This window comes from Schistocerca serialis, chromosome 5 (assembly GCF_023864345.2).
Source record: "Schistocerca serialis cubense isolate TAMUIC-IGC-003099 chromosome 5, iqSchSeri2.2, whole genome shotgun sequence".
Lineage (NCBI taxonomy): Eukaryota > Metazoa > Arthropoda > Insecta > Orthoptera > Acrididae > Schistocerca > Schistocerca serialis.
In genome coordinates, this window is record NC_064642.1 from 567058331 (window position 1) to 567079014 (window position 20684).

At 44.2% G+C, this 20684-nt stretch overlaps 1 protein-coding gene across 1 annotated transcript in view; it reads left to right on the forward strand.

The window, feature by feature from the left end:
* The window catches only part of LOC126481135 (adipocyte plasma membrane-associated protein Hemomucin-like), a 231047-nt gene that overhangs the window by 117025 nt on the left and 93338 nt on the right, over positions 1–20684 (forward strand). Inside the window, exons 3-4 of the mRNA XM_050104685.1 lie at positions 7772–7983; positions 14904–15020. Of these exons, the coding sequence (XP_049960642.1) occupies positions 7772–7983; positions 14904–15020 (329 nt within the window). The remainder of the gene's footprint in view (positions 1–7771; positions 7984–14903; positions 15021–20684) is intronic.

Here is a 20684-nt window from a genome sequence, read left to right on the forward strand (position 1 = left end):
CTGGGAGATGAAGAGGCTTGCACAGGATAGAGTAGCATGGAGAGCTGCATCAAACCAGTCTCGGGACTGAAGACAACAACAACAATATCGTCCACAAATCACTGCCTCACAGAAACTGCCTTATGAAAGGGTGCATTGTCATGCTGATACAAAAAAAAAAATCATAATCTGCGAACTGTTCCTCTACTGTGCGCAGAACACAGTCCTGCAAAAAAGTTTTCATATCCATTCACATTTAGTGTTTTCTTAAGCATATCAAGGTAACACAACAAGGTGTGTTGGCTTAGTGGCAAAAGGAGTTAAGTATTTTAAAACAAGTGGCCGTAGCGAACGGATATACGTGTAAGCAGGAAGGAAGATAAAGAAGAGGCAAATGGAACAAATAGAAGGAAGTCAAGTCGCAGTTAAGAGGAACAACATGAAAAAATATGTAACTCTCACTTACAATGGAAGAATTACAGATAAAATTGAAAGATGCTTTCGTAAATCCGACGTTAAAATAGGGTTCCGAACAAATAACACGTTAAAATTGAAGCTACGGCATAGAATATGTAATAGTAGGAATAAATTTCAGGATTCAGGTGTATATAAGATCAAATGTAATGACTGCTGTAAATAATATATAGGGCAGACTGGTAGGAACTTTGAAACGAGATTCAGGGAGCACACCTGCTCTCAAAACAAAACAGCTTTTGGGGCGCATATGGCTGCGACAAAGCACTCAGTCACGAACATTGAACACAATTTAGACATCCTGCATAGAGCTCATAAGGGAGGCTTTCTTAACATTTTGGAAGAAATTGAAATATACAACCACAAAAATAAAGATCCGGATTTAATTCTCAGCGAGCAAAGCGAATTCAATCATAGCTCCTATTTTAGCATTTATGACGACCTACTAAGATGACAACTGTTGCGTGTGGAGATCCAGGCCGAGGGATGAGAGATGGTGCGCGGTGGAGAAGCCGGAAGACACGTGCAGCGCCTGGCGTCGTTGACGGGGCCCTCCTGTGCGGCCCTCTTGCCCGCGGCGATGGACATCAGACGACTGAGCAGACCGTGGCACAACTCCGAAATGGCGGGAACCACGGAAGCAGACCGTAGAGGAAAACAAGTTCACACTAGCACCATAGATATATAAATCGCCCTATGTTTTTTAGATCGTATAAAAATGATAATTTTACTGTTTTTAATTCTGATGGGTACAGATTTTAACCTTGACATCTACATATTTTAATTAAGTATTTTTAACATAAAATTAAAAAAATCTACTGAATACAGTATGTGCAAATGGAATGTAACAAATGTACCAGACGCCACCTGTCGGTAATAGTGTTGTAATTAATATAAATGACGTGCAATCTGCCAACCAATTTTATGTGACGTAGCATGTGAAAGTTGCTGCATTTGGACGGGTTACTCCTGTAACTGAAATATCAGGTACGTTCTGGTACATTTGATGTTGATTAGATAGGATGAAAAAGATTTGCTTCCGTGAAATAGTAAATTAGTATCATTATTGTATGAACCGAAACCGGTCATATGAATAAAAAAAATTGTAATCAAGACGGATTTTAAGTAACATTATAAAATCACTGATTGCTGTTATCCCATAAGACATTATGTCTGTCTTTGTAAAGAACGAGTGACAATGTGGAAAGAGCGAAGTCGCTGACGGATGTTATCTCTTTGTCAAAACTAAAAATTCACACAACATATTCTTAATGCTGTGTAACCCAACGAGAACAGAATGATACAGTGGAGTGTACTGTGAAGTCAGATTGTCGGTTGTCGGTCACGATGAACAGTAGTGAGTTAAATTTGAACAAGTTTGGCATCTATCAACTTTTAAAACGGGATTTGGATATGTGGAAAGCATGTGCAAATATTGTTTCAAATAAATTCACTATTGAGCTGAAGAATAATCGGAGGGTATTGCTTGATCTTCTGGACCGCCTTCAGAGAGAGCCAAACTCCCTCAACTGCGTTTTCGAGCACGACCCCGAGACAAAATACCGAAGATGGGACTGGGACACTACAAACTCTCCCCATCCCAAGGAAACAGGGATGAGCAAATTTAAAATCAAACAACTTTTTTTAAAGTCAGGGTTCACTCACAAATAATTTGAGTCTCTAGGACAACCTGCCAATCTGAATTTTTATCGCGAAGTCCTTGACAGACTCAGTAAAAGGGGTGGTACTTGTGCCACCAGGCTTTTACGCGCTTGGATTCTGCACCACGATAGCTCACCATGTCTCACGACAACCTCCATCGATGAATTTTTATGCAAGAAATGACATGTTTGTGATTCCTCAGCCCTCCTATTCACCGGATCTTCTATTCGGTGGCTTCTTTCCATTCTGTATGTAAACTGAAGGGAGATAACTGCTATCAGCTGCAGCGGGACATTAAGCGAAATCAGCGGCGATGAGCGAAAATGTGTACAGGACCGGGATTCGAACCCGAGATCTCCTGCTGACTACGCTAGGTGCTACTACTGGAGATGGAATTCTGTTGCCTTTCTAAATTACTTAACCGCTGATTATGGGGTGGGATAAAGTTTTAACATGGACTCCGAGCCACAGTGCCACTTGGCACTTTTCACATAAATAAAACATTGCCAGAGATGAAGGTTCAAATGGTTCAAATGGCTCTGAGCACTATGGGACTTAACTTCTGAGGTCATCAGTCCCCTAGAACTTAGAACTACTTAAACCTAACTAACCTAAGGACATCACACACATCCATGCCCGAGGCAGGATTCGAACCTGCGACCGTAGCGGTCACGCGGTTCCAGACTGAAGCGCCTAGAACCGCTCGGCCACTCCGGCCGGCAGAGATCACGGAAGAGAGAGTCTTCAGCTGCCTTTCAGAGATTAGGCGTATTCGATCTATTCTCGTATAAGTTCCTTTTTTAACTTGCGTTTCGCTCTCTATTTTTTATACGTGTTTCCTTCAGAATTTCAAAGAGTGTATTGCAGTCGCCATTGCCAAAAGTTTTCTCTAAGTCTGTAACTGCTATAAACGTGGGCTTACCTATCTTTAATCTATCTCCTAAGGTAAGTCATAGGGTCAGCGTTGCCTCGTATGATCTTACATTTCTTCGGAATCCAAACTGAACTTCCCCGAGGTCGGCTCCTACCAGTTTTTTCATTGTTCTGTGAATAATTCGTGTCAGTCTTTTGACTATGTTGCCGTTGATTAAGTTATGTTCTGTGCATACTTCTTCCAGGCGTCTTCCGCTTTCATTCCTTTCCTCCAGTCCATGTTCTCACAATATTTTTCGTTCTCTTAATTTTCCTGCAACCGAGTTTCAGTCTCCTTTAACAATTACATTTTCGTCTCCCTTAACTATCTGAATAATTTCCCCTATCTCATCAAACATTGTTTCAGTCTCTTCATCAGCGGAGCTAGATGGCGTATAATCTTTTACTATTGTGTTGAGTGTTGCCTTGGCGTCTATCTTCACTGGGCAGCGGCCTTGCCGCAGTGACTACACTGGTTCCCGTGAAATCACCGAAGTTAAGCGCTGTCGGGCGTGGTCGGCACTTGGATGGGTGACCATCCATGCGCTGTTGCCATTTTTCGGGGTGCACTCAGCCTCGTGATGCCAATTGAGAAGCTACTCGACCGAACAGTAGCGGCTTCGGTCATGAACACCATCATAACGACCGGGAGAGCAGTGTGCCGACCCCACGCCCCTTCTATCCGCATCTTCCCTGAGGATGACATGGCGGTCGGATGGTCCCGGTAGACCACTTGTGGCCTGAAGACAGGGTGCTATCTTCACTACTATGTTGTTCATAGAAGCTTACATGCATTCCTGTTTTCTCAAACATTTCTATGCCTACTCCTACATTACCCCTGTTTGACTTTTTTTTTTTTTTTGCAATCGCAAACTCATCTGAACAGAAATCCTCTTCCTTTTGCCCCATAAACGTTCGATAGAATTCACGTTGGCCGAATTGGGTGGGCAACTCATTCGCTCGAATTGTCCAGAAAGTAGTTCAAACCACAAACAATTGTGGCCCAGTGACATGGCGCATTGTAATTCTTAAAAATACCGTCTTTGAATGGTTGCAAATTTCCACATGTAGTGGACCATAACCATTTCCAGTCAATGACAGTTCAGTTGTAACAAAGGACCCAGTCCGTTCCATTTAAACATAGCACACACCATTATGGAGCCACCACAAGCTTGTGCAGTGCCATCTTGACTACTTCGATCCGTAGCTTCGTGGGGTCTGCGCCACACTCGAACCCTACCATCAGCTCTTACTAATGAAATCGCGACTCATCCGACCACGCCACGGTTTTCCTTTCGTCTAGGGTCCAACTGATACGGATGCGAGTCCAGGATAGGCGCTGCAGCAGATGTTGTGCTGTTAGCAAAGACCCTCGCGTCGGTCGTCAGCTGGCGTATCCCATTAACGCCAAATTTCCCCGCAGTGTCCTAATGGAGACGTTCGTCATACGTCCCACATTGTTTTCTGGAGTTATTTCACCTAGTGTTGCTTGTATGTAAGCACTGACAAATCTACGCAAACGCAGCTGTTCTCGATCGTTAAGTGAAGGCCGTCGGCCACTGCGTTGTCCGTGGTGAGAGGCAATACCTGAAATTTGGAATTCTCGACACACTCTTAACACAGTGGATCTCGGAATATTGAATTCCCTAACGTTATCCGAAATGGAATGTCCCATATGTTTAGCTCCAAATGTAACGTCCCCTTTGAAAATTTATAAATGACCGTGCTAGTAAACCTCTTACGTCATTTGATTTTCAAACAGCTGAGCAAGACTGAACGTACTCAGACATTTCTCTCTTTACTTATTCTGATCAACACTAAACTGACACAATATTTTTAGCGCAACGAAATCTGACTTTCAATAATCCCTACAAAAGAATGGCCCTGACTAACAATAACCTATACCTTTCATGAATCACTCACCTCACAAAAATCTTCGTTACTCGAACTATTGCAATACAGCGAGCGCCAATACTGCCAGCTAAATAGAAGATTCTAACTACTGAAGGCACTAACTATTGATAGGCATAGTTAGCAAATGAAAGATTTTGATAGAGAACAAACAATGTATTTACCTTAATATATATATATATATATATATATATATATATATATATATATATATATATATATATATAATAGAAAGAAACATTCCACATGGGTAAAATATACTAAAAACAAAGATTCCATGACTTACCAAACGGGAAAGCACTGGTAGATAGGCACAATAAAAAAACACACAAGCACACACACAAAATTTCAAGCTTACGCAACCCACGGTTGCTTCGTCAGGAAAAAGCGAAGGAGACGGAAAGATGAAAGGATGGGGTTTTAAGGGAGAGGGTAAGGAGTCATTCCAATCCCGGGAGCGGAAAGACTTACCTTAGGGGGAAAAAAAGGACAGGTATACACACACACACACACACACACACACACACACATATATATATATATATATATATATATATATATATATATATATATATATCCATCCATCCACACATATACCTTTTTGTAACACCCTATATATATATATATAAAGGTAACACCCTATATATAAATAAATGGTTCAAATGGCTCTGAGCACTATGGGACTTAACGTCTATGGTCATCAGTCCCGTAGAACTCAGAACTACTTAAACCTAACTAACCTAAGGACATCACACAACACCCAGTCATCACGAGGCAGAGAAAATCCCTGACCCCGCCCTATATATATATATAGGGTGTTACAAAAAGGTACGGCCAAACTTTCAGGAAACATTCCTCACACACAAAGAAAGAAAATATGTTACGTGGACATGTGTCCGGAAACGCTTACTTTCCATGTCAGAGCTCATTTTATTACTTCTCTTCAAATCACATTAATCATGGAATGGAAACACACAGCAACAGAACGTACCAGCACGTACCAGCGTGACTTCAAACACTTTGTTACAGGAAATGTTCAAAACGTCCTCCGTTAGCGAGGATACACGCATCCACCCTCCGTCGCATGGAATCCCTGATGCGTTCATGCAGCCCTGGAGAATGGCGTAATGTATCACAGCCGTCCACAATACGAGCACGAAGAGTCTCTACGTTTGGTACCGGGGTTGCGTAGACAAGAGCTTTCAAATGCCCCCATAAATGAAAGTCAAGAGGGTTGAGGTCAGGAGAGCGTGGAGGCCACGGAATTGGTCCGCCTCTACCAATCCATCGGTCACCGAATCTGTTGTTGAGAAGCGTACGAACACTTCGACTAAAATGTGCAGGAGCTCTATCGTGCATGAACCACATGTTGTGTCGTACTTGTAAAGGTACATGTTCTAGCAGCACAGGTAGAGTATCCCGTATGAAATCATGATAACGTGCTCCATTGAGCGTAGGTGGAAGAACATGGGGCCCAATCAAGACATCGCCAACAATACCCGTCCAAACGTTAACAGAAAATCTGTGTTGATGACGTGATTACACAATTGCGTGCGGATTCTCGTCAGCCCACACATGTTGATTGTGAAAATTTACAATTTGATCACGTTGGAATGAAGCCTCATCCGTAAAGAGAACATTTGCACTGAAATGAGAATTGACACATTGTTGGATGAACCATTCGCAGAAGTGTAACCGTGGAGGCCAACCAGCTGCTGATAGTGCCTGCACACGTGTACATGGTACGGAAACAACTGGTTCTCCCGTAGCACTCTCCATACAGTGACGTGGTCAACGTCACCTTATACAGCAGCAACTTCTCTGACGCTGACATTAGGGTTATCGTCAACTGCACGAAGAATTGCCTCGTCCATTGCAGGTGTCCTCGTCCTTCTAGGTCTTCCCCAGTCACGAGTCATAAGCTGGAATGTTCCGTGCTCCCTAAGACGCCGATCAATTGCTTCGAACGTCTTCCTGTCGGGACACCTTCGTTCTGGAAATCTGTCTCGATACAAACGTACCGCGCCACGGCTATTTTCCCGTGCTAATCCATACATCAAATGGGCATCTGCCAACTCCGCATTTGTAAACATTGCACTGACTGCCAAACCACGTTCGTGGTGAACACTAACCTGTTGATGCTACGTACTGATGCGCTTGATGCTAGTACTGTACAGCAATGAGTCGCATGTCAACACAAGCACCGAAGTCAACATTACCTTCCTTCAATTGGGCCAACTGGCGGTAAATCGAGGAAGTGCAGTACGTACTGACGAAACTAAAATGAGCTCTAACATGGAAATTAAGCGTTTCCGGACACATGTCCACATAACATCTTTTCTTTATTTGTGTGTGAGGAATGTTTGCTGAAAGTTTGGCGGTACCTTTTTGTAACACCCTGTATATATATCAGTTCACGACATCCAGTATTACAAATTTCGTTTTTGTGACGGACACACGTCCAGGTCGTCCGCTCTCAAAATTCTGCCATCTCTCTCCCCACATCCACCACTGTTGTCTGAGCCTCAGATTGCACACAGCACAGTCAGTGATACAGTGCACTACGTGGCGTTACCAACATAAATACCTAAATAGCCTACTTACACAAATACCATTCCGCGCTCCGTTAATTCTCGTCGTGTGGCCATAATGATGTCGGAAACCTTTTCAGATGATTCGCTTGAGTACATATGAGAGCTCCGCCAGTGTGAAGACGACACTACCGCCATCTCTACATGTGCATATTCCTATCCCAAGACGTTTGTCACCGCAGTGCAATGTGCGTTTCAGGCTTCCGCTCAGCATATAATTTTTGGATGTCTCTGTTTTATAGGCCCCCGCCTCACCTGCCGCTGGAGGGCGGTCTGTCGCGGAACGCGCGGCTGTGCGGCGCCTCGCGGCTGCTGGACGGTCTGGTGTCGGGCCCCGAGTCGCTGGCCGAGCGCCAGGGTCAGCTCTACACGGGCCTCAACGGCGGCCACGTCGTGCGCATAGACCCGCTCACCGACCAGGTCACCTCCGTCGCCAAGTTCGGCAGGTCCTGCGGTCAGTACATCCGACACATGCACGTAGCAAGGACACACATTAAACACACCATTAACGAAAGTTCCGTTAATGACGAAGTCGTTAGAGAGGGAACACAAGCTCTGATCTGGTGGATGGGGAAGGGGGGGTTGGGGGGGGGGGGTGGAAGGGAAGGAAAAGAGAGAGAGAGAGGGAGAGAAGGAAAACAGCCGTTCTCTTTCAAAGGAGCCATCCCAGCATTCGCCTCAGATTGTTCGTGCAGCCCGGAGCCCGGCGTATTGTATAATACACACATCAAAAAATGTTTTGCATCATATCGATTCCGAGAGTTCCGGAACCTGTACAGTAAATTGGAATAGAGATCAACATAAACATCATTTCTGGCCTTCTTATTGCTCATGAAAACCACACATTGAATGTTGTACCACCGTACAGTGAGACCTTCACAAGTGGTGGTCCAGATTTCTGTACACACCGGTACCTCAAATACCCAGTAGCACGTCCTCTTGCATTGATGCATGCCTGTATTCGTCGTGGCATACTATCCACAAGTTCATCAAGGCACTGTTGGTCCAGATTGTCCCACTCCTCAACGGCGATTCGGCGCAGATCCCTCAGAGTGGTTGCTGGGTACGTCGTCCATAAACAGCCCTTTTCAATCTACCCCAGCCATGTCGATAGGGTTCATGTCTGGAGAACATGCTGGCCACTCTAGTCGAGTGATGTCGTTATCCTGAAGGGAGTCATTCACGAGATGTGCACGATTGGGGCGCAAATTGTCGTCATGAAGATGAATGCCTCGCCAATATGCTGCCGATATGGTTGCACTATCGGTCGGAGGACGACATTCACGTATCGTACAGCCGTTACAGCGCCTTCCATGACCACCAGCGGCGTATGTCGTCCTCACGTAATGCCACCCCAAAACAGCAGGGAGGCTCCGCCTTGCTGCCCTCGCTGGACAGTGTGTGTAAGGCCTGACCGGGTTGCCTCCAAACACGTCTTCGACGTTTCTCTGGTTGAAGGCATATGCGACACTCATCGGTGAAGAGAACGTGTTGCCAATCGTGAGCGGTCCATTCCGCATGTTGTTAGGCCCATCTGTACCGCGCTGCATGGTGGCGTGGTTTTAAAAATGGACCCCGCCATGGACGTCGGAAGTGAAGCTGCGCATCATGCAGCCTATTACGCACAGTTTGAGTCGTAACACGACGTCCTGTGTCTGCACGAAGAGCATTATTCAACATGGTGGCGTTGATGTCAGGGTTCCTCCGAGCTATAATCCGTAGGTACCGGCCATCCACTGCAGTAGTAGCCCTTGGGCGGCCTGAGTGAGGCATCTCATCGACAGTTCCTGTCTCTCTGTATCTCTTCCATGTCCGAACAACATCGCTTTGGTTCACTGCGAGACGCCTGGACACTTCCCTTGTTGAGAGCCCTTCCTGGAACAAAGTAATAATGCGGACGCGATCGAACCGCGGCATTGACCTCCTACGCATGGTTGAACAACAGACAACACGAGCCGTGTACCTCCTTGCTGGTGGAATAACTGGAACTGATCGGTTGTCGGACCCCCTCCGTCTAATAGGCGCTGCTCATGCATGGTTGTTTACATCTTTGGGCGGGTTTAGTGACATCTCTGAACAGTCATAGGGACTGTGTCTGTGATACAATACCCACAGTCAACGGCTTTCTTCAGGACTTCTGGGAACTAGGGTGATGCAAAACTTTTTTTGATGTAATATACATCACGCAATTGACAAATGGCTCTGAGCACTATGGGACTTAACTTCTGAGGTCATCAGTCCCCTGGAACTTAGAACTACTTAAACCTAACTAACCTAAGGACATCACACACATCCATGCCCGAGGCAGGATTCGAACCTGCGACCGTAGCGGTCTCGCCTTTCGAGACTGTAGCACCTAGATCCGCTCGTCCACACAGGCCGGCCGCAATTAACAGTCTAATCCAAAAATGGCACCTAAGGTTAAGAGCTTCTCAAGAATGTATTTTTTTGCTTAGTAACAAACAAAAAAGATACCGTAATATTTTTAGATAATTTTAACTGACGTTGGTCAATTCCACAGTGAACTAAGTATCGTTTGAGGCTTACGTCAGGGGCAGAGTGGTATGTAACCCGGGCATTGCAGGGTTAGTAGAAGCGAGAGGGAGAATATTGTATTTTATTGTTTGTCTTCTAATACTTACAACTCACGAGGACGGGCAATTAGCAATGATCAGCTGCTGTGTTCAAAATGTCAAAGGGAAGAAACTTAGATTCGTGAATGTACATTACAGAGATGGTCGTCTTCAAATGTGGTGTATGTTTCTAACAAGTAACATCCATCCACATTAAGCATGTTGTAATACAATTAAATCACTAAAAGCAAAAGTCATTCAAAACATTTTAGTAAACATTTGCGATCGTGTGCCGTATCGCAGTTACTGTTACTAATTAATATGACATACTAATTTATGGAGGTTACCAATTAATAGTAAGAACAGTAGGTGAAGGTGTGGTAAAGCGGCCAGGACAGGAAAAGTGGCCATTGCCTGTTTTTTTTGCCTGCCGAAGAGTGGTCAGACTAGCTCTAATACGTACATCGCCATTGTTGTCACTAAGCTTGACAAAAGAAGGTTGTTGCGTTATTTCTTTAGTAAATAAGTTTTTGTTTTTAGTTGTCTTATCTTGTATGTAGAGTAATAATTTTCTACCATATCAATGTTTCAACAACGTGTTTTGGCCTACAAATGTAGTCTCTTGTTATTTACTTCAGTCTGATAGTTCCTTGTGTGGATCACTAATGCTGACATTGCGTCAGATCGGGAAAAGTGGTCGTCGGGAAAAATGGCCAATGTGTTCACTCATTTATTTACTTCCAAAAAACCACGCATAATAACAGCCTAAATTGACTTCTAAAGCGTATCAAACGGCTCTGAGCACTATGGGACTTAAATCTGAGGTCATCGGTCCCCTAGAACTTAGAACTACTTAAACCTAACTAAACCGTATCATCCGCCTTTCCATTTCTTTGTGAAGACTTCGAATTAATTAAGTTATATTATTTAAAACCGTCTCTACATATTGAAAAACGACTTTCGCGGCTATGAGTGTAAGGCAGGAGCTCATGAAAGTAAATACTGCGAGACATTCTAAAACGTAAGCAATCGCAATAGGTCAATTACATCCCGAGAAACTGCAAAGCGAAGTTGACGCTTGAAACAAACGAAACGCGCCGCTATTGCACGTCCCTGGATGCAGGCGTGATCCCCCCATATCAATGTTTGTGGCAGTAAACCCTATTATTACTTTCGGCCCTCTTGACAACAGTAAAAATAAGATTACATACGTCAATCACATCGCGATTATGAGCAAAGTGAGCTGCACACTTGCATCTCGAAAAGTGCTCTAGCAGTGCGTTTCGCTTTGCAATTTCTCAGCATGTAATTGACGTATTGTGATGCAACAATACCATTCTTTTCGTGATTTTTTATGTTATTCATTGCGTAAGAAATAATAAGGGGTGTCCATTAAAAAAACATTTGCTTACGTTTTAGAATGTCTCACAGTATTTAGTTTCACGAGCCCACTGACTTACAATCGTACCAGTGAAAGTCGATTTTCAGTATCTATTTTTGTTCTAGAGATATTTGCGTTGAAATGGTTAAGTGGCTCACCCTGGATATGGTCAAAACCAAAAGTGAGATTGAAAACGGTCTGCTGCAGCAACCATTTCGTATTCTTTCATATACTAGGGCGTGAAGAGGCATAGAAAATGTACCCAGCAATAAAGAAAACAAACATATGATTCTGTTGCGAAGGCACTGGCCACAGTGCCCACTTACGTATTAAAAACTGGTCACTTCGTAAGCCTCCAGAAAAATGCATACATTATTTTCTTTTTCGCTGAAACACATTTGCTATGATACCATATAATATGTTGATTCAAAATGTGTGAATGGTAAGATTCTATCGGTTACTGTAGTTTGATGGAAACTGAAATTCTCTTTGAGTGGCCACTTTACACCCCTTCGTATGTGGCTAGCAGTGTCACCCTAGAACGTCAATATCGGATCTTAAGCAAAAATGTTTGGTTACGACTGCCTTAGCGGTTAGGGAAAACAAGAAAAAGTTAAATCTGGATGCAAAGTATTTGATCAGGCGAACATCCGCAACTGAGGAGTATATCAATAGAATAAGCGCCCGCTTCAGTTGCTAGTAAATTTTTTATTAATTACCCGGCCGGTGACGAAGGCTAAAGATCCTTCTTCGGGTGCCAACAAATACGAGAGGTGTTTTTGAAGCAAGCACCGTTCTGAAATTCCGCCACTGCAGCGCCGCAGCTTCATTTGTTGTAATTTAAGTTTTCTCTAATTCCAATTCCTAAGTATTTAATTGAAAGGACAACCTATGGATTTGTGTGATTTATCATGTTCTGTAATTTACCGAGTTCCTTTTAGTACTCACGTTGACGACCCTGCACTTTTCATTATTTGCAGTCAATTGCCCCTGTTGACACCATACAGATATCTTGTCTAAATCATTTTGCTATTGTTTTTGATCTTCTGATGACAGTGCTAAACGATAAATAACAGTATCATCTGCAAACACTGCAAGAGGGCTGCTCAGATTATCTCCTAAGTCATTATACAGATTTGAAACAGCAAAAAGTCGTAACACGGCTTGGGGAGCGCCAGATATGGTTTCTGTTCTAATCGATGAATTTCCATCAATTACTGCGAACTGTGACCTTTCTGACAGCAAATCACGAATCCAGTGGCATAATGAGTCGATATTCCATAAGCATGTAATTTAATTACGAGTCACTTGTGGGGAACAGTACCAAAAGCCTTGTGGAAATTTTGAAATAAGGAATCAATTTGAGAGCCCCCATAGATAGCACACGTTACTACTTGAGAGTAAAGAGCTAGTTGTGTCTTGTAAGATCGACATTTTCTGAATCTGTGATGTGTGTTAATAGATTATTTTCTTCGAGGTGATTCACAATTTTCGAACACAGTATATGTTCCACAATCCTACTACAAATCGTCATTATCGATGTGGGTCTGTAATTCAGCGGCTTACTCCTATTTCCTTCCTTAAATACTGGTATGACCTGTGCAAATTTCCAATCTTTAGGTACAGATCTCTCGTCGAGCGAAGGGGATGTTTATAACTGCTAAGTATGGAGCTATCATATCAACATACTCTGAATCTGGAACAGAAGACATGCTTTTATTATATGATTAAGTTCCTTCGCTTCACCGAGTATATCTGCTTCTGAGCTTCTCATATTAAAGGGTGTGCCTGATTCGAATTCTGGAATATTTATTTCGTCTTCTTTGGTGAAGATATATGGAAAAAATCATATTTAGTAATCCCCGCTTTAGTGGCACTGTCATCACTAACATTACCATTCCCATTGTACAGTGATTTTATTGATTGCATCTCGTTGCTGGTAGAACCAAAATTTCTTTGGATGATCTGCCAGATTTCGAGACATAGTTTCATTGTGGGAACTACGCAACTGGCCATTAAAATTGCTACACCAAGAAGAAATGCAGATGATAAACTGGTATTCATTGGACAAATCTATTACACTAAAACTGACATGTCTTTACATTTTCACACAATTTGGGTGCATAGATCCTGAGATTCATCCGAAAAAATGACGTTTTGCCATTCGTTCACCCAGGTTCGTCGTTGAGTACACCATCGCAGGCGCTCCTGTCTGTAATGCAGCGTCAAGAGTAACCGCAGCCATGGTCTGCGAGCTGATAATCCATGCCGCTGCAAACGTCGTCAAACTGTTCGTGCAGATGGTTGTCGTCTTGCAAACGTCCGCATCTGTTGACTCGGGGATCGAGACGTGACTGCACGATCCGTTACAGCCATGCGGATAAGATGCCTGTCATCTCAACTGCTAGCGATACGAGGCCGTTGGGATCCAGCACGGCGTTCCGTATTGCCCTCCTGAACCCACCGATTCCATATTATGCTAACAGTCATTGGATCTCGACCAACGCGAGCATCAATGTCGCGATACGATAAACCACAACCGCGATAGGCTACAATCCGACCTTTATCAAAGTCGGAAACGTGATGGTACGCATTTCTCCTCCTTACACGAGGCATCACAACAACGTTTCACCAGGCAACGCCGGTCGACTGCTGTTTGTGTATGATAAATCGGTTGGAAACTTTGCTCATGTCAGCACGTTGTAGGTGTCGCCACCGGCGCCAGCCTTGTGTGAATGCTCTGAAAAGCTAATCATTTGCATTTCACAGCATCTTCTTCCTGTCGGTTAAATTTCGCTTCTGTGCACATCATCTTCGTGGTGTAGCAATTTTAATGGTCAGTAGTGTATTAAAAGCATCTCGCATTAAAGTCCACACTAAATACGGAGCTACTGTAAAACATCGCCAATCTTGGAGATTTTGCGTTCCTTTAAATTTGGCATGCTTTTTTCGTTATTTCTCCACCTGATTTCGGACCTGTTCTGCGTACCATGCAGAATCAGTTCCATTTCTTATCAATTTAAGTGTTATAAATACCCCAATTGTCGTCGATGCTATTTCTCTGAATTTAAGTTACATCTGGTTTACGCCTACACAGTTAGTTTGGAGGGAATGGAGACTGTCCCGTAGGAAAGCGTAAAGCTGATTTTTATCTGGTTTTTTAAGCAGATACATTTTGCGTTTATTTTTTGGTGACTTTGGATGTTCCGGTATCCAGTCTTGCTAAAATCAGTCGTGGTCACTAATCTCTGTTCCTGTCATGATGCTCGCTCAGAGTTATTTGCTACTAAGACGTCAAGTATAATTCTGCAAGTTCTTTTAGTTTCTGACTTTGAGACACAAACTTCCTCTGAAACTGTTTCTGTACGTGCAACTTTACAAGTTCCTTATGAAGAGTGGGAGTGGCTGTTGGTGTTGCAGAAGGCCCCTGGGATGAAGAGGCGTGTGGCAGACCGGCGGGCGTCAAGTTCGCCAGCGACGGCACGCTCATTGTCGCCGACATGTACTACGGACTCTTCAGGGTGGACGTCGACACAGGTGAGTCGCATCGCAATTCATTCATTTATTCACAAATTAAGAAATTCATCCTTCAGGTGCAAGACAAAATTTTATTAGTTTACCTATAAATTAACCCATACTGACATATGTTACACGTTGAAGTACATCATCAATCTACTGATTTCATTATAAAGAAATTCGTGGTACTCATAAAAATTGAATTATTTTGGAGGGCAAACGTTGGCCATGTCACAGAATAAAATTAAAACAGAATAAAGACGCATAGTCATAAGATTATGTCTGTCAAAACTAAACGCATTAAGACAAACGTAGACGGAGCTACGCCAACCAGGAAGAAGGGTCACACAAAGCAACACTGAAACTAGGCGTCGCGAGCAGTTCCGCGGCGAGGATCAGCCAGCGGCCAAGCGCACGCGCGAGCGCAAGCACTAGAGACAAGCTGTCTCAAAATTACGAGGGTGAGTCAAATGAAAACCTTAATTATTTTTGAAAATATTATTTACTGTGCAGAAGTGGTACAAAGCTGTATCACTTTTCAACAAAATCTCCTCCACGCTCAATGCAAGTCTTCGAGTGCTTACAAAGTGCATAAATTCCTTTAGAAAAAAATTCTTTTGGTAGTCCGCGCAACCACTCATGCTCCGCGTGGCGTACCTCTTCATCAGAACGGAACTTCTTTCCTCCCATTGCGTCTTTGATTGGTCCAAACATACGGAAATCACTTAGGGCAAGGTCTGGTGAGCATGGTGGATGAGGAGGACACTCAAAATGCAAATCTGTGATTGTTGCAACTGTTGTACGGGCACTGTGGGGCCTTGCATTGTCATGTTGCAGAAGGACACCTGCTGACAGCAATCCACATCGCTTCGAGTTGATTGCAGGGCGCAGATGATTTTTTAGGAGATCTGTGTATGATGCACTGGTGACTGTGGTCTCTCTAGGCATGTAATGCTCCAAAATGACGCCTTTTTCGTTCCAAACGAGAGTCAGCATAATCTTCCCTGCTGATGGTTATGTTCGAAACTTCTTTGGTTTTGGTAATGGGGAATGGCGCCATTCCTTGCTCGCTCTCTTCGTTTCCAGTTCGTGGAAGTGAACCCAGGTTTCGTCCCCAGTAACGATTTTTGCAGGGAAGCTATCACCTTCTCGCTGAAAGCGCCGAAGAAGTTCTTCACAAGCATCAACACGTCGTTCTCTCATTTCAGGAGACAGCTGCCGTGGCACCCATCTTGCAGACGCTTTGTGAAACTGGAGCATATCATGCACAATGTGGTGTGCTGACCCATGACTAATCTGTAAACATGCTGCAGTGTCATTCAGTGTCACTCGGAGGTTTTCTTTCACTATGGCTTCAACTGCTGCAATGTTCTGTGTAGTCACAACTCGTTGTGCCTGACCTGGACGAGGAGCGTCTTCCACTGAAGTCACACCATTTGCGAACTTCCTACTCCATTCGTAGACTTGCTGCTGTGACAAACATGCATCACCGTACTGAACCTTCATCCGTCGATGAATTTCAATAGGTTTCACACCTTCACTACGCAAAAACAGAATAACAAAAAAAAAAAATGGCTATGAGCACTATGGGACTCAACTGCTGAGGTCATTAGTCCCCTAGAACTTAGAACTAGTTAAACCTAACTAACCTAAGGACATCACAAACATCCATGCCCGAGGCAGGATTCGAACCTGCGACAGAATAACAGAACGCTGTTCTTCCCTGGTGCAAGTCCCAAGTGGGGCGGCCATCTTTATACTGATACTGCGATGGCATGTGTGCATCTGCACTATGCTGCCACTTACAGGCCATTCTGCATGCTGTTTGTAGCACGCTTGCCAACTTACAGGATAATGGCGCGAAATTTCGATTTGTTATTACATATTTAAGGTTTCCATTTGACTCACCCTCGTACTTAGCGCAAACGTGAATTGTACACAAAAAGGACAAACCAACCTATTGCTACAGTACATTAAACAATTTACCTGAGAACTAGCTACAAAGTCAGGGCATGGAAATTTACATTCAAATACTATAATAAGAGGGCGAAGCCCCACTACAGTAACTAATAAATTAGTACGGGAAACACACAAACGTGGGAAGCATGAAATATCTTGAACATAAAACAGGCAAATTAGGAAACACCTTAGCAACTAGGTGTCATTACCAGTGCAATACAAAATACATAGATAGACAATGTACAATCGCACTATAATAAAGGGACTCATTTCCTGCCCGGCCTAGCTCCTCCAACTTTAGTCTGAATGTTTTTAGTTTTGACAGACATAATCTTATGACTATGCGTCTTTATTCTGTTTTAATTTTATTCTGTGACATGGCAAACGTTTGGCCCACAAAATAATTTAATTTTTGTTCTGAAGAAGGTACCATTATTGGCATCGAAACCTAAGTAAACTAATAAAATTTTCTTGCAACCGAAGGCTGAATTTCTTAATTTCTGAACAATTCACGGTTGCTGAAGCACTGCACTATTTTAAAGATTCGTAAAATATGAAATCTCCGACACCGCTACGGCTAGAAAAAAATCTTACGAGAACGGCACGGACGAGGACTGAAGAGAATCGTTCAAAGTGGCAGAAGTGCACCCCTTCCGGAAATTGCTCCAGTTTCAATGCCGGGCCTTCAACAAGTGTCAGCGTGCGATAAAAGTTAACGAAATATCATCGATATGGGCTTTCGGAGCCGAAGGCCCACTTGTGTACCCTTGATGACTGCACGACACAAAGCTTTACGCCTCGCCTGGGCCCGTCAATACCGACTTTGGACTGTTGATGATTGGAAACATGTTACTTGGTCGGACGAGTCTCGTTTCAAATTGTATCGAGCGTATGGACATGTACGGGTATGAAGACAACCTCATGAATCCATGGACCCTGCATGTCAGCAGGGGACTGTTCAAGCTGGTGGAGGCTCTTTAATGATGTGCGGAATGTGCATTGGAGTGATATTGGACTCCTGATACGTCTAGATACGACTCTGACAGATGACACGTACATAAGAATCCTCTCTGATCACTTGCATCCATTCATGTCCATTGTGCATTCCGACGGACTTGGGCAACTCCAGCGGGACAATGCGACATCCCACTCGTCCATAACTGCTACAGAGTGGCTCCAGAAACGCTCTTCTGAGTTTAAACACTTCCACTGGCCACCAAACATCCCAGACATGAACAATATTGAGCATAGTATGCGCTGATATGAAACTTCCTGGCAGATTAAAACTATGCGCCGGACCGAGACTCGAATTCGGGACCTTTGCCTTTCGCGGGCAAGTGCTCACAAACTGAGCTACCTAAGCACGACTCACGCCCCGTCCTCACAGCTTTTCTTCTGCCAGTACCTCGTCTCCTACCTTCCAAACTTTACAGAAGCTCTCATGCGAACCATGCAGAACTAGCACTCCTGAAAGAAAGGATATTGTGGAGACCTGGCTTCGCCACAGCCTGGGGGATGTTTCCAGAATAAGATTTTCACTCTGCAGCGGAATGTGCGCTGATATGAAACTTCCTGGTAGATTAACACTGTGTGCCGGACCGAGACTCGAACTCGGGACCTTTGCCTTACGCGGGCAAGTGCTTCTGTAAAGTTTGGAAGGTAGGAGACGAGGTACTGGCATAAGTAAAACTGTGAGGACGGGGCGTGAGTCGTGCCTGGTAGCTCAGTTGGTAGAACAGTTGCCCGCGAGAGGCAAAGGTCCCGAGTTCGAGTCTCGTTCCGGCACACAGTTTTAATCTGCCAGGAAGTTTTAATATTGAGCATATCATGGATACTTTGCAACGTGCTGTTCGGAAGAGATCTCCACCCCCTCGTTCTCTTATGGAGTTATGGACAGCCCTGCAGGATTCATGGTGTCAGTTCCCTCCAGCACTACTTCATACATTAGTCGAATCCATGCCACGCCGTGTTGCGGCACTTCTGCCTGCTCGCGAGCCCTACACGATGTTAGACAGTTATACCAGTTTCCTTGGCTCTTCAGTGTATATAGTGCATAGTCACGATCGTAGGGTATCAGACGCTTTGTCGGGGCACGGGGGCTCCCTTAGCATTCAGACAGTTATAGGAATTGGAGAACAATATTGAAACACCGCGAGAAATGCATGCTTCAATATAAACGCAGATGCTGGCCAAGCCTGCAGGTTACGCTGTTTTATTTTATCACGAGTGGTACCTATGTCATGTCCTTCGTACGTTACAAGTGTCAGTCGTGGCATAACAGTGTTCTGTGTAGTTGTGATAGCATTATGTTGGAGCTTAGTGAATTCGAATGTGAGTAAATTGTTGGTGCTCGTATGGCTGGTACTTTCGTAATCACGATAGCCGAAGTATTTGAAGAGACACCGTATCAAAGATTCACACCACATACTAGCTACAGGGAAAGCGGAAAAACATCATCCACTAAGTAACGGAAGTGTGTGCTGAGTGATCGTAATGGACGGGCGGTCTTTGAAGAGGACTGTGACAAAGAATAAAGGGACGACAGCAAAAAACTCACTGTAGAATTGAATGTTGCACTCGCGAGGCCTTTCAGCACATACACACACACACACACACACACACACACACACAAAGAGAAAAACACAGGAAGAGAGGTCGCCAAGTAGGGAATTGCAGGGCTAGATGGAATTCCAAAACCACTCATCAGTGATGCAGATGTCCGTAACAGGAAAACGTAGTGCCGAAGTCATTTAACTTGGACAATGCAGCAGTGGGCAGGCCGCTGTGGCCGAGCGGTTCTAGGCGCATCAGTCCGGAACCACCCGGCTGCTACGGTCGCAGGTTCGAATCCTGCCTCGGGCATGGATGCGTGTGATGTCCTTAGGTTAGTTAGGTTTACGTAGTTCTGTCTAGAGAGCTGATGACCTCAGATGTTAAGTCCCATAGTGCTTAGAAGAGGAGGAGGAGGAGATTGGTGTTTAATGTCCCGTCGACAACGAGGTCATTAGAGACGGAGCACAAGCTCGGGTTAGGGAAGGATGGTGAAGGAAACCGGCCGTGCCCTTTGAAAGGAACTATCCCGGCATTTGCCTGAAGCGATTTTAGGGAAATCACGGAAAACCTAAATCTGGATGGCCGGACGCGGGTTTGAACCGTCGTCCTCATAGTGCTTAGAGCCATTTGAACTTTTTTTTTTCAGCAGTGGAAGAAAGTAATTTGGTGGATGAGTCTTGTTTCACACCGTTTCCGAGTTCGAGTATACTTCCTAAGAGTGAAACGTGACACGATTTGGTGACAATTTGGGCTGTCATATCGTGGTATTCAAAAAAATATTCAAATGTGTGTGAAATCTTATAGGACTTAATTGCTAAGGTCATCAGTCCCTAAGCTTACACACTACTTAACCTAAATTATCCTAAGGACAAACACACACGCGCATGCCCGAGGGAGGACTCGAACCTCCGCCGGGACCAGCCGCACATTCCATGACTGCAGCGCCCAAGACCGCTCGGCTAATCCCGCGCGGCTCGTGGTATTCCATGGGCCCCATGGTTACTTTGCTAGGTCGCATTATTGTCAAGTATTATGTGACCTTTTTGGATGATCATATCGATCCCGTGGTACAATGTTTGTTCCCTTACGTGACGCTGTGTTCCAAGACGACAGGCCATTGTTCACACTTCACACAGCTCACATCGCTCTAGACTGCTTTTGTGAGCACGAAGA